This window comes from Neoarius graeffei, chromosome 6 (assembly GCF_027579695.1).
Source record: "Neoarius graeffei isolate fNeoGra1 chromosome 6, fNeoGra1.pri, whole genome shotgun sequence".
Taxonomy (NCBI): Eukaryota; Metazoa; Chordata; class Actinopteri; order Siluriformes; family Ariidae; genus Neoarius; species Neoarius graeffei.
In genome coordinates, this window is record NC_083574.1 from 96204918 (window position 1) to 96217769 (window position 12852).

The 12852-nt window shown below is 42.8% G+C and overlaps 1 protein-coding gene across 1 annotated transcript in view; it reads left to right on the forward strand.

Moving 5' to 3' along the window:
• Positions 1 to 2796: 2796 nt before the first annotated feature.
• The window catches only part of prtga (protogenin homolog a (Gallus gallus)), a gene marked incomplete at its 5' end in the record, with an annotated part of 89675 nt that continues 79619 nt past the window's right edge, over positions 2797 to 12852 (forward strand). The window contains 2 exon segments of the mRNA XM_060924492.1: positions 2797 to 2824; positions 8545 to 8847. Of these exon segments, the coding sequence (XP_060780475.1) occupies positions 2797 to 2824; positions 8545 to 8847 (331 nt within the window).

Here is a 12852-nt window from a genome sequence, read left to right on the forward strand (position 1 = left end):
TTGGGATTGTTTCACTCACCTGACTTGAAATGCTTGTGTTTAATTCTGTTTAAGTGTTTAGTTTTACCCGTCCTGTTTACAGATCCTCGTTTCAGACTAAAACGCTCTCTGTAAGATATATGTAAGTTATTCCACAAAATCGAGTCGTACATGAGCTGATAGGCGACGAGGCACGTAGCACCGAGATTGACTGGAATAACTGTTTTATTCTATCCACATTCACTGCATTTTGAGAAACGGAGCATTTTTATTTTTATTTTTTTGCAAATTTGAGAAATAAAAAAATCCAAAACGTCCGACAAAATAATTTTCACTAAGAATGTAAACAAGCCGGTGAAATGACAGGAGGAATTGGTGAAAAAATGTGATAATAAAATAATTCTTGAAAAATAAATATATGTTATTTACCAGCTGGGAGGTCCGTATCGTGAAATACCGTGACTGAAGTCCTGAAAGTACTGACCTCTGGGCCGAGGTCAGTATTCAAGGCCGAGGTCACGGTATTTCACCATACGGAACAACCTTAAGCTGGTAAATAATATATTTATTTTTTTCTTTACCAAATTCTAACAGAAAACGAGAGCGCCCGAAAGGGAAAACCGAGCCGAGCCGTCATTTTGAATCCTCATTCACGGCTGTAATGCAAATGGCTTCCTCCTCGGTATACAAGTGCACTTCCATGGCAGGAAAAAAAACTACATTTTGCCGCCTATGTAGTCCCCTATTTATACAAATAGGAGTCATTCAGGATTCAGCCACGTTTTTGCTCAGCGTTAGCAACAGTTAGAGGTTTTTAGCTTTCTCCTGAAATGTTTTCTTTTATTTCTTCTTCCTCAGGGTAGTAAAACTCGCTTTCGCTGTGAACACTGTCGTTATCGCTATCCATGCTGTAAAATTAATGCTATTCTCCTGAGAAATGCTGGCAAAAATTTATAAGATTTTGATAATCTTATAAATAAATCTTATTAAAAAAAAAGATAAATGTTGACAAAAAATGCTACTATGTTTGTTGTTGTGAACGAGCGAGTCGCCAGAGGTCCGTAACCGGGGTCCGTACCGTAGGATACAGACCCGCTCGCCAGCCAATCAGAGTGCAGGATTTGGACCGTGAAAAAAATAAAAAAAGATATGTTCTTACCATCAAATACTTTTATTTCATATTTTGTTCCTTTTTTTTTGTATTTTTGGGGGTTTTGTTTTCAAGTAAATTTTTTACTTCATCCTCGGTTGCTTCAGCAGCACGCTCCGCCATTTTGTTTTTCTCTACTCATGGTATATGAGCTGATAGCCTAGTAGTAGAGTAGCCAATCAGAGCACACGATTGCTCATATCCAGTGAATGTGGATAGAATAATAACAGATATAACTAATCGTTCCCTTGCCAGCCTGTCTTTTTTTAATAATAAAAAATACAGTTTGTCATTCGACCAAGATACCACCAAAAATTTAAAGGAGCAGCTTTACCTCTAACTGTTACTCTGACACTGGAGACTCCTTCCAAATGCCTCAGAAGAAAACCTCGTGATATCAAGCATTACACTTTTTTCACCTGTTTATATCAAGTGTCTGCTATTTCCAAGTTGTTCGTATAGAAGAAGAAGAGGGTTGTTTTTCTCTACTCACAGTATATGAGCTGATAGCCTAGTAGTAGAGTAGCCAATCAGAGCACATGACTGCTCATATCCAGTGAATGTGGATATCTACAGTATAAGTTAAATTTATATAGCGCCTTTCTCATACCCAAAGGTCGCTTTACAGTTATAAGGGGGGAGTCCACCAAATAAAGGTCAGGATGTCATTCTAATGGTGTCGCAGCCACAGTTTCCACCAAAAGGCACACGAAAACAAGTCCCACACCACCTGCGCAGCTGTCGCAGGTAACACCGCGCCATGGATCCACAAATCGAGCACACAAGCACCGCCACGCAGAGCACCGGTACGTCCCAAACCGCCTGCACAGCCGCCGCAACATCGCTCGGAACACTGCGCCAAGCATAAAAGTGCCACCGCACAGAACGCTGGACAACCACGATGTTAAAATGAGCAACGAGCTCACTGCGGTCCATAGCGAGGAGCACAGGCATCACCCACAGCGAACCAAGGTCTAAAGGGAACTGACGCCCAAAACCAGCTACATCACAACCGGCGGACAAAACACTCAAACAATAAACAAACATCAAACTACACAAACGCAAAAAACAAAAACAAAAGGGAAAATAAAAAACTCCAATATTTCATCTATCCATTGCACCTCTTGGGGAAGCTAGAGCCAATCCCAGTTGACGTCGGACGAGAAGCGTGATACACCCCAGATGGGTCGCCAATCCATCGCAGGGTCAATACAGACAGCCATTCGCACTCATATTACACACCTATGGGCAAATTATGGACTGTGGGAGGAAACCAGAGCACCCTGAAGAAACCCACGCCTACAAACTCCACACATGTACCCCTTTTCCACCAAATCAGTTCCAGGGCCGGTTCAGGGCCAGTGCTGGTGCTGGTTCACAACTCGTTCAACTTGCGAGCCAGCTGAGAACCAGTTTGCTTTTCCATCGCTCACGGTGCTAAGGGGAGCCACGTCATTACGTCGCTGTATACGTCAGTTACGTCGCTGTATACGTCAGTTACATCGCTACGTTTGCATAAACCTTGGCGCGAACATCGAAGCAAAAACAACACGGAAGAAGCAGCAGCAACAACAACAACAATAATAATAATAATGGATGACTTCGCGTTTGTACAGCTGCTGCTTCTCGTCGCTTAAAAATGGCGATCTTTTGCGGTCTTGCTATTGTTGTTGGTCTTAACAACTCCGCCCCCCCGCTGACGTAAGCGGTTCTTTCCTCTGGCCCAGCAGAGAGTTGGTGCTAGCCTGGAACCGGTTTTTCTGGCCCCAGAGCCAGTTCTTTGTCAGTGGAAACAGAAAACCCGGTTCCAAACTAAGCACTGGCCCCGAACCAGCCCTGGAACTGCTTTGGTGGAAAAGGGGCATGAGAGCCCCAGTCAGCTGCAAGATTTGAACCTAGAACCTTCTTTTTTTTTAGATATTTTTTGGGGCTTTTTTCACCTTTATTGGATAGGACAGTGTAGAGACAGGAAATAAGCGGGAGAGAGAGACGGGGAGGGATCGGGAAATGACCTCAGGTCGGAATCGAACCCGGGTCCCCGGATTTATGGTATGGCGCCTTATCCACCTGAGCCACGACGCCCCCCCAAACCTAGAACCTTCTTGCCGTGAGCTGAAAGTGATATCCACTGCACCACCGTGCTGCCTATATAGAGTTACTTCCCCACTTAGACTTACAAAGTATGATCTTGGTGGACGATTTTTAAACCAGCCCCCAGTAAAGCACCGTCATCTGCAGACTTTATACCTTTTTCCAGATCTGCAGTACCTTCCAAAGAATTGGAAAGAGCACGCTCAAATGTGGCAGCACCTGAAGTAATATAAGCCCGAGCCATACTGTATTTGCAGAACGTCTGATTTGTACAGCGAATGATCATGTAATTACATTAAATTATTGACTTTATAAGTATTTCATAGTTCTGTTGCATGCCAAGATGCTTTTCTGCTCACCACGGTTGTAAAGAGTGATTATACGAGTTATGATATCCTTCCTGATATTAAGGCTGAAAATGAGTAAACGAATTCACAGTAAAATCCGTGCAAGTCGTTTGCAATTTTCAAGAGTTGATACACAATTTTATCGCCGAATCACCAGCTTCGATTCAAAGAGATGTATGATGTAATATATATTATTTAGAGGCAGGGGCGCAGATAGGATTTTTGAACTGGGGGGGACTGAGCTGTCAGCAAATGATTCCATTTTGTGTAAATATCAGGGGCTTCAAAGTTTGGGAGAATAGCAGGGTACAAATAATTTACAGCAGGGTGCAAAATGGTAAAATGTCTCCCAGCGGCAGACATAATGCATGCAAAGCGTGCAGGGATATATATATATATATATATATATAGATAGATAGATAGATAGATAGATAGAGATATGCAAGTACGAATTTTTCATGGGGCGGGATGGTTTGGAACAGGCCATCTAAAATTGGGATAACATTTACCCGGGACGGGTATTTGAGGTGGGTCGTCTAGCTTAAGCTTGATTAGCGTTGATACGCACGCCAGTGTTTCCCACAGAAATTTTGGAGACTATGGGGGAGGTGCGGGGGTTGTTTAAAATTGAGTGATATGTTAAATATTAAGTTATTACTGAAAAACTATTGATTAAAAAAACAGACACTGAGAAATGGTCCTATAAACAACTTTACCAATATAAAAGATTACCAGGACTACAAAAATGCAGAAAAATAGGCTTTACTTATCCAAATGCACCTGTTGGTTCAAAAGTTAAAGTGCAGAGAACCTCACAGCACAACATGAAGTTACCTTAAAATATAATATAAATGCCTCAGCTTTCATGTAAGAAAAAAAACTATTAATACTAGTACTGTGTGCAGGCAGTCTCTCCTGAAGACTAAATTAAACAATAATTATAAACTAATAAAATAAATGGCTCAGGCTTCATAGAAGAAAAAAACAATTTAAACAGAATCTCACAGTATGATGCTGAAGCTGCCTAAACAATGGAAAATAAAATACCATTTTGGCAAAAACGTTGGCATCCATTAATTTCTTGTTTTAAGTAAAAAAAATATGTTGCCAGATACTGCTGACGTTTTACAGCCCAAAATGTGTTCAAAACCCGCCAAAATGCACTTAAAACCGCCCAAATTGGGCGGGAAAATGCGCAATCTGGCAACACGGGTGGCAGTAATGGCTGCACTCATGTCGAGGATGTAAACACCGTTGACGCGGCAACGGACATACATGACATAGTGGATGTAATTTACGTTCACAACTTTTTTTGCTGTCAGAAATATGTAATATTAAATTTTGTGGCTCGACTGACAATAGCCGGCGGCATAACAAGCCATAGCCGGCAATTTGCCGCCGGTGACCGGCTACTTTTGAGACCGCTGCAATATATATATATACCGGTATATATACTGTATGTACTGAAGCTTCACATTAGAATTGTGAGTTTTCTAACTGAATGAACATTGGCAGACAAAGGACTACCTGGTCAACACTAGCCATACTGTACATGATCAAATTGTTATTTGTCTGGTATGTTAATCTCGCTCCAAAACTTCATGTCTTCTGCATGTTTTATTTAAACATTTGCTGATCTCAGCAGGATGAAGAATCTCATCACAGAAACTTTAACTGTAACTTCTAACAAAAAGGGAATGTCCAAAAATTAATAGCAAAATAAAATTGAAATGATTCACACTCGTGCCTTCATGTAAATGATTAGAAACATAAAATGTGTATGAAAACAGAAGTATAAACACTTGAACAACAGAGTCACACAAATAAAAATAAAAAGTATTCTTTCCAATAAACAAAATTGATCGAAAAAAAAATTTTCCCTCTGCAGCCAAACAAATTTACCGTCTAGAAGCAGACTCGATAGGTCCCAAAAACATCTCTCCGCCGCTTCCCAGTTTAAAAACTGGGACATCATGGAACATAGAATTCGAAAAAAATGGACAGTTAATGAAATGAAACGAAAACCCCAACGTTTATGAAAGTTTGTGAACCCTTTAGAATGTTCTATATTTCTGCATAAATATGACCTAAAACATCATCAGATTTTCACACAAGTCCTAAAAGTAGATAAAGAGAACCCAGTTAAACAAATGAGACAAAAATATTATACTTGGTCATTTATTTATTGAGGAAAATGATCCAATATTACATATCTGTGAATGGCAAAAGTATGTGAACCTCTAGGATTAGCAGTTAATTTGAAGGTGAAATTAGAGTCAGGTGTTTTCAGTCAATGGGATGACAATCAGGTGTCAGTGGGCACCCTGTTTTATTTAAAGAACAGGGATCTATCAAAGTCTGAGCTTCATAACACACGTTTGTGGAAGTGTATCATGGCACGAACAAAGGAGATTTCTGAGGACCTCAGAAAAAGCGTTGTTGATGCTCATCAGGCTGGAAAAGATTACAAAGCCATCTCTAAAGAGTTTGGACTCCATCAATCCACAGTCAGACAGATTGTGTACAAATGGAGGAAATTCAAGACCATTGTTACCCTCCCCAGGAGTGGTCGACCAACAAAGATCACTCCATGAGCAAGGCATGTAATCAGGGTTTTTTCTAGAAAAATTTAGTATGAGGGCGCTCACCATGGCGAGGGAGCGAAGCGGGGGGGGAGATGGTGCCGGTTGTCCCCCCCGCCGTGCAAAGCCTTTGAAAAATGCTCCAATGGGACATTCTGAGGCTATCTGAGAGGGAAATTGTAACAAATTGTCTGTCAACATTGAAAAAGAAAGAAGTAATCTTCTTCTGCCCCGGACAGTCTTTGGCTTTCTTCCGTTTCGTGCCGCGGGATGACATCTTTAAATGCCCAAGTGTCAACAAAAACAACTCGCGAACTTCTTCTATCAAAAACTCCCACGCCGGTGGGTGAAAGGCCATTCAGTCTCGCTCTACAAGTCAGCTGACCTTGTATGTAACCCATGTCAAATCTCGCGAGAGCAGCCGCGACAAGTAAACAACTAAACATGGCGCCTCAGTCTGGAAAACGCCAATTCGGATTGTTTTTGCACCATCTGGCGGTGTATCTACTATGATTGGAATATTTTTGGAGCAATTATAACATATTTGATGATCAGACACATTGTCACGTGGTGTTGCTGGGATGTTTTCACGGAGTCGGTAAGGGGGCGCACGCCGAGAGTAAGAGGGCGCAGCGCCCCTGTTCCCCCGTTTAGACGAAAGCCTGGTGTAATAGTCAGTGAGGTCACAAAGGACCCCAGGGTAACTTCTAAGCAACTGAAGGCCTCTCTCACATTGGCTAATGTTAATGTTCATGAGTCCACCATCAGGAGAACACTGAACAACAATGGTGTGCATGGCAGGGTTGCAAGGAGAAAGCCACTGCTCTCCAAAAAGAACATTGCTGCTCGTCTGCAGTTTGCTAAAGATCACATGGACAAGCCAGAAGGCTATTGGAAAATGTTTTGTGGACGGATGAGACCAAAATAGAACTTTTTGGTTTAAATGAGAAGCATTATGTTTGGAGAAAGGGAAACACTGCATTCCAGCATAAGAACCTTATCCCATCTGTGAAACATGGTGGTAGTAGTATCATGGTTTGGGCCTGTTTTGCTGCCTCTGGGCCAGGACGGCTTGCCATCATTGATGGAACAATGAATTCTGAATTATACCAGCGAATTCTAAAGGAAAATGTCAGGACATCTGTCCATGAACTGAATCTCAAGAGAAGGTGGGTCATGCAGCAAGACAACGACCCTAAGCACACAAGTCGTTCTACCAAAGAATGGTTAAAGAAGAATAAAGTTAATGTTTTGGAATGGCCAAGTCAAAGTCCTGACCTTAATCCAATCAAAATGTTGTGGAAGGACCTGAAGTGAGCAGTTCATGAGAGGAAACAAGGCTATTGCTGTCATTTCAACTTTGTGCTGCAGTGTAAGTTAGCCTATCTAATGGAACATTAATCCTCACTTTTTCTACCTATGTTTGGCGCCTTACATAGGGATGGTGGGTGGGGGGGACAAATAGGGGTCACTATAAATCTAGGGGGGACATGTCCCCCCCCCATCCCCAGTGCCATCTGCGCCCTTGTTTAGAGGTGTATTAGCTCCTAACAGCATGTTTTAAACCTTTAGTGTGTATATTTTACCGGGGAATGTGCATGTGGTGTACCTTTAATTAGCTTTTAGAGTACCAATTACTGTATGTCCTTTATTTTTTTTTAAAGCTTTCCAGGTTAAAGATACACACTAATTATATAGTTATAAAGGACCATTTTTGTGGAACAGCTGGCAGGTACCTCACGTTTTGAAAGCTGTGGACATTTGAAAGTACTAGAAAGTCCTCTGAGATGTCTTCACGTCTCGTGTGAAAACTCCATGGTGTAATAATAGTCATGAAGGTCTCAGTCTCACTAACGTAGGACCACTGACTTTCCACATTTCATGCAAAGAGTATAATAAATAATCTTAAGGACGGCTAGAGTCGCTCTCCTCCAGCTGCTGGACTTTAGGAGGCATGAGTAACCGGATTAGACCAGCGTGAAGTGTAATCCGTAGCGACATATGATCAGAGAAACACGGCCAAGCCAGGGCTTCAGGGTGCACGATCCTTTGAGGAGATGTTATTTTGAGTACGGGTTCTGCAAAGTTCTGTAGATTTTTTGCGGCCAGGAACTCCGTAAACTGTGATAAAAAATTCCACAAAGTCCTAAGAACAGAACTTTTTCACTATTAATTTAAACGCGTATGATAATATTTTGGCCGCGATGCTTTACAAACCCACTTTTTTTGAGAACCACAGCCTTGAAATTTGTGTTGCTCTTCAGTCATGTTTCTCAGAGCTGCTTCTCTACAACGTCGACGTTCCTCTGAAGCCCTGAACAGAATAGAAACCTTTCAGTCCAATCACTCGTTCAGCAATGTAACACTCTTTCTGTCTGTCTGTCTGTCTTTGCAGATGTGTTGTGTTTCAGTGAGTTATTTTTCGTGAAGGAACCCCGCGATGTGACGGTCCTGCGTAAGGACATGCTGATTATGGACTGCCAGGCCCAGGGCGAGCTTCCAATCCGGATCCGTTGGCTGAAAAACGGATCTCCTGTGCCTGAGTCGGACCGCGTCTACCAACTTTCCAACGGATCGCTGTTCATCTCAGAGGCCGAGAGCCGAAAAGGAGAGAAATCAGACGAAGGGTTATACCAGTGCCTTGCTCAGAATAAATACGGAGCTATCCTGAGCCAGAAAGCTCGCCTGACTATCGCAAGTAAGTCTCGCAAGCTTGCTTTCTTGCATTAGTGGCCTTGCGATGGTCCTTGGTGGTCCATCAGATCTTCCTGAATCTCCACACACTTTTTAAAAAGTATCTCTTTCCCATGCAACACTGCACTGCACTAACCTGCTCAGAGTTTTATTATACCGTATGCTCGATCTGAGCGCAAAATAACCGAGACGATTGTTACAGCAGGTACAGTGGGGCAAAAAAGTATTTAGTCAGCCACCAATTGTGCAAGTTCTCCCACTTAAAAAGATGAGAGAGGCCTGTAATTTTCATCATAGGTATACCTCAACTATGAGAGACAGAATGGGGGGAAAGAATCCAGGAAATCACATTGTAGGATTTTTAATGAATTAATCGGTAAATTCCTCAGTAAAATAAGTATTTGGTCACCTACAAACAAGCAAGATTTCTGGCTCTCACAGACCTGTAACTTCTTCTTTAAGAGGCTCCTCTGTCCTCCACTCGTTACCTGTATTAATGGCACCTGTTTGAACTCGTTATCAGTATAAAAGACACCTGTCCACAACCTCAAACAGTCACACTCCAAACTCCACTATGGCCAAGACCAAAGAGCTGTCAAAGGACACCAGAAACAAAATTGTAGACCTGCACCAGGCTGGGAAGACTGAATCTGCAATAGGTAAGCAGCTTGGTGTGAAGAAATCAACTATGGGAGCAATTATTAGAAAATGGAAGACATACAAGACCACTGATAATCTCCCTCGATCTGGGGCTCCATGCAAGATCTCACCCCGTGGGGTCAAAATGATCACAAGAACGGTGAGCAAAAATCCCAGAACCACACGGGGGGACCTAGTGAATGACCTGCAGAGAGCTGGGACCAAAGTAACAAAGGCTACCATCAGTAACACACTACGCCGCCAGGGACTCAAATCCTGCAGTGCCAGACGTGTCCCCCTGCTTAAGCCAGTACATGTCCAGGCCCGTCTGAAGTTTGCTAGAGAGCATTTGGATGATCCAGAAGAGGATTGGGAGAATGTCATATGGTCAGATGAAACCAAAATAGAACTTTTTGGTAAAAACTCAACTTGTCGTGTTTGGAGGAGAAAGAATGCTGAGTTGCACCCAAAGAACACCATACCTACTGTGAAGCATGGGGGTGGAAACATCATGCTTTGGGGCTGTTTTTCTGCAAAGGGACCAGGACGACTGATCCGTGTAAAGGAAAGAATGAATGGGGCCATGTATCGTGAGATTTTGAGTGAAAACCTCCTTCCATCAGCAAGGGCATTGAAGATGAAACGTGGCTGGGTCTTTCAGCATGACAATGATCCCAAACACACCGCCCGGACAATGAAGGAGTGGCTTCGTAAGAAGCATTTCAAGGTCCTGGAGTGGCCTAGCCAGTCTCCAGATCTCAACCCCATAGAAAATCTTTGGGGGGAGTTGAAAGTCCGTGTTGCCCAGCGACAGCCCCAAAACATCACTGCTCTAGAGGAGATCTGCATGGAGGAATGGGCCAAAATACCAGCAACAGTGTGTGAAAACCTTGTGAAGACTTACAGAAAACGTTTGACCTCTGTCATTGCCAACAAAGGGTATATAACAAAGTATTGAGATGAACTTTTGTTATTGACCAAATACTTATTTTCCACCATAATTTGCAAATAAATTCTTTAAAAATCAGACAATACGATTTTCTGGATTCCCCCCCCCCCCCCCCCCCCCCATTCTGTCTCTCATAGTTGAAGTGTACCTATGATGAAAATTACAGGCCTCTCTCATCTTTTTAAGTGGGAGAACTTGCACAATTGGTGACTGACTAAATACTTTTTTGCCCCACTGTATGCCAACAGGGGCGATTTCTCAGAGACAACAAGGGAAGCCGAGCTTCCCCTAAAATTCTCTCCCCAAACTGCGGCGTCTACGACGTTGAATTCTCATTAAAACAATAACTTGCATAACATAATATATGCCCAAGATTGTATTTACGTTCATAACTATCCTGTAATTTATTTGAGTGATGTCTGACGAACTTGCAGTTCACTACGAGAATCACCTTTGCTGCCAGGCTGTAACCTTTCTTATTTCAATGGGCTCTATGGACTGGCAGCAGTGTTGCCAGATTGGGCGGTTTTAAGTGCATTTTGGCGGGTTTTGAACATATTTTGGGATGGAAAACGTCAGCAGTATCTGGCAACACTGACTGGCAGCCGGGTATCCGTTGCAGTCTACGAGACGGCTCTGAACAGCCAATTTCGGCTAGTTGTTATTGGTTAAAATCAACAAAATCGTCACTTCCAGGGAAGCCGTGCTTCTCTGGGACTAAACGAGACAGTGGGAGGGACAAGAAGCCGGGCTGATAAAGGATTATTGGAGGTAGTGTTTGAAAGACATGAGGAGGGCGGTACTTCGGCGAGGAACACGGAAGCATGATCAGTCAGTCCCTAGCGGATGTCGAGAAAGTATAGTCGTGTGCCAAAGTGCTGTCCGAATTTCTTTTCATATAAACGTTTCTTCTCATTGATGTCTCTGTACATTACTCTGTTAATAAATGTAAATATTACTCGTTGTGCTCCGTTAACTTTCATCCATTCTATCAGTTTGATCATTCGTGAATTCGCTCGTTTATTTCATTTGTAGTTCAATCTGGTTGTAGGCTAGCTTGAGCCTTATTGGGATCTGCAGTGCTAGCTGCTAACAGAAATTGGTGAAGTCTCTGGAAAGCACAACCAGCTGGTATGACAGGGTCACTGACCATTTTCTGGAAAAGGAGCGGAGGGCAGAATTTGTGTATAGTGTTCATGTTCATGAATCTGAAGTGTGTATATTGTTCAGTAATGTTAAGAGAATGGTGGGCTCTGTGTTATAGGTTATACCTGGGTATAATATTCAAGGTTCTGTGTGTTGCATAGCCTACCTGGTTATGAATTTCCAGACTGTGTTGCAGAAGATGTTCAAGGATGTGTTGCACAGCTGGGTGTTGTGTTAAAGACTCTGTGTTGCATATCAGGGTATGATGTTCAAGGCTCTTCGTTGAATAGCCAGTGATTTTTGGATGTTTGATATTTTTGATTAAGGATATGAGGCACTAGCCTGGCAAGCCAGACTATAACATGAAATGTACAAGCAAAAATACTTTCTGCCACTAGGTAGGGTTGTCTAGTTCACTATGCTAAAGGGGCACACCTGTCTATGCTTTGATATCTGGCCTACAGGTTTTACGATGAATGCGTAAAATGGGCTTCCCCTGTTTTAAAAACCAGCAGCCGCCACTGTATGCCAATCACTATGATTCGTGCGTAGTCACTACGTTTTTGACAGTAGCACTACGAGGCTACGACCATCTATTCAGTTTATATGGGATTCATACGATTTTAGCATGGATGCGGTTCGAAACGCATGAATCTATAAGGGTTCACGAGATTTTGCCGGTGTTCAGTACGTTTGAGGCTAATTATCGCTTGATAATTCAATATTTTGACTGTATTTATGGTCAAAGTTTGCTTCGATGGGCGCCGCCATCTTTGTTGACGAGCGTTCTGCGCATGCGTGAATTAATGATCAATGCCGCGATGGAATGCCGAGCAGCCCATGTCACTAGGTATTGAGGGGCTGTCGGGGTGTTGTAACCTCACAAACTATCGCTCAAAACATGAAATCAGGGTCGTCATCCACCCAAAACACCATGTTCCGAATATGCAACGAACATTTCACGATATATTCGCAAAAAGAAACGAAACACTGTTTGAAAGGTTTCTTCACCTCTGGCCCTCACCATCTCGAGATCAGTTCCCCCCCGTGTCACCCAGACGTCTGGGGGTGAGTCGCGAAAGAAAGACAGGAACCCCATGAGTTCGCAATCTTTATTCACAAGTCCCCCCCGAGACGAGAGAATACAGGAGATTTTATACGTGTGTTATCTGTGGATGAAGTGACATCACTGTTTGATATCTGTCTATGTGTGTGTGTGTGTGTGTGTGTGCAGGGCCGCTGACAGCTTTGGCTGGGCCCGGGACAAAATGCTCT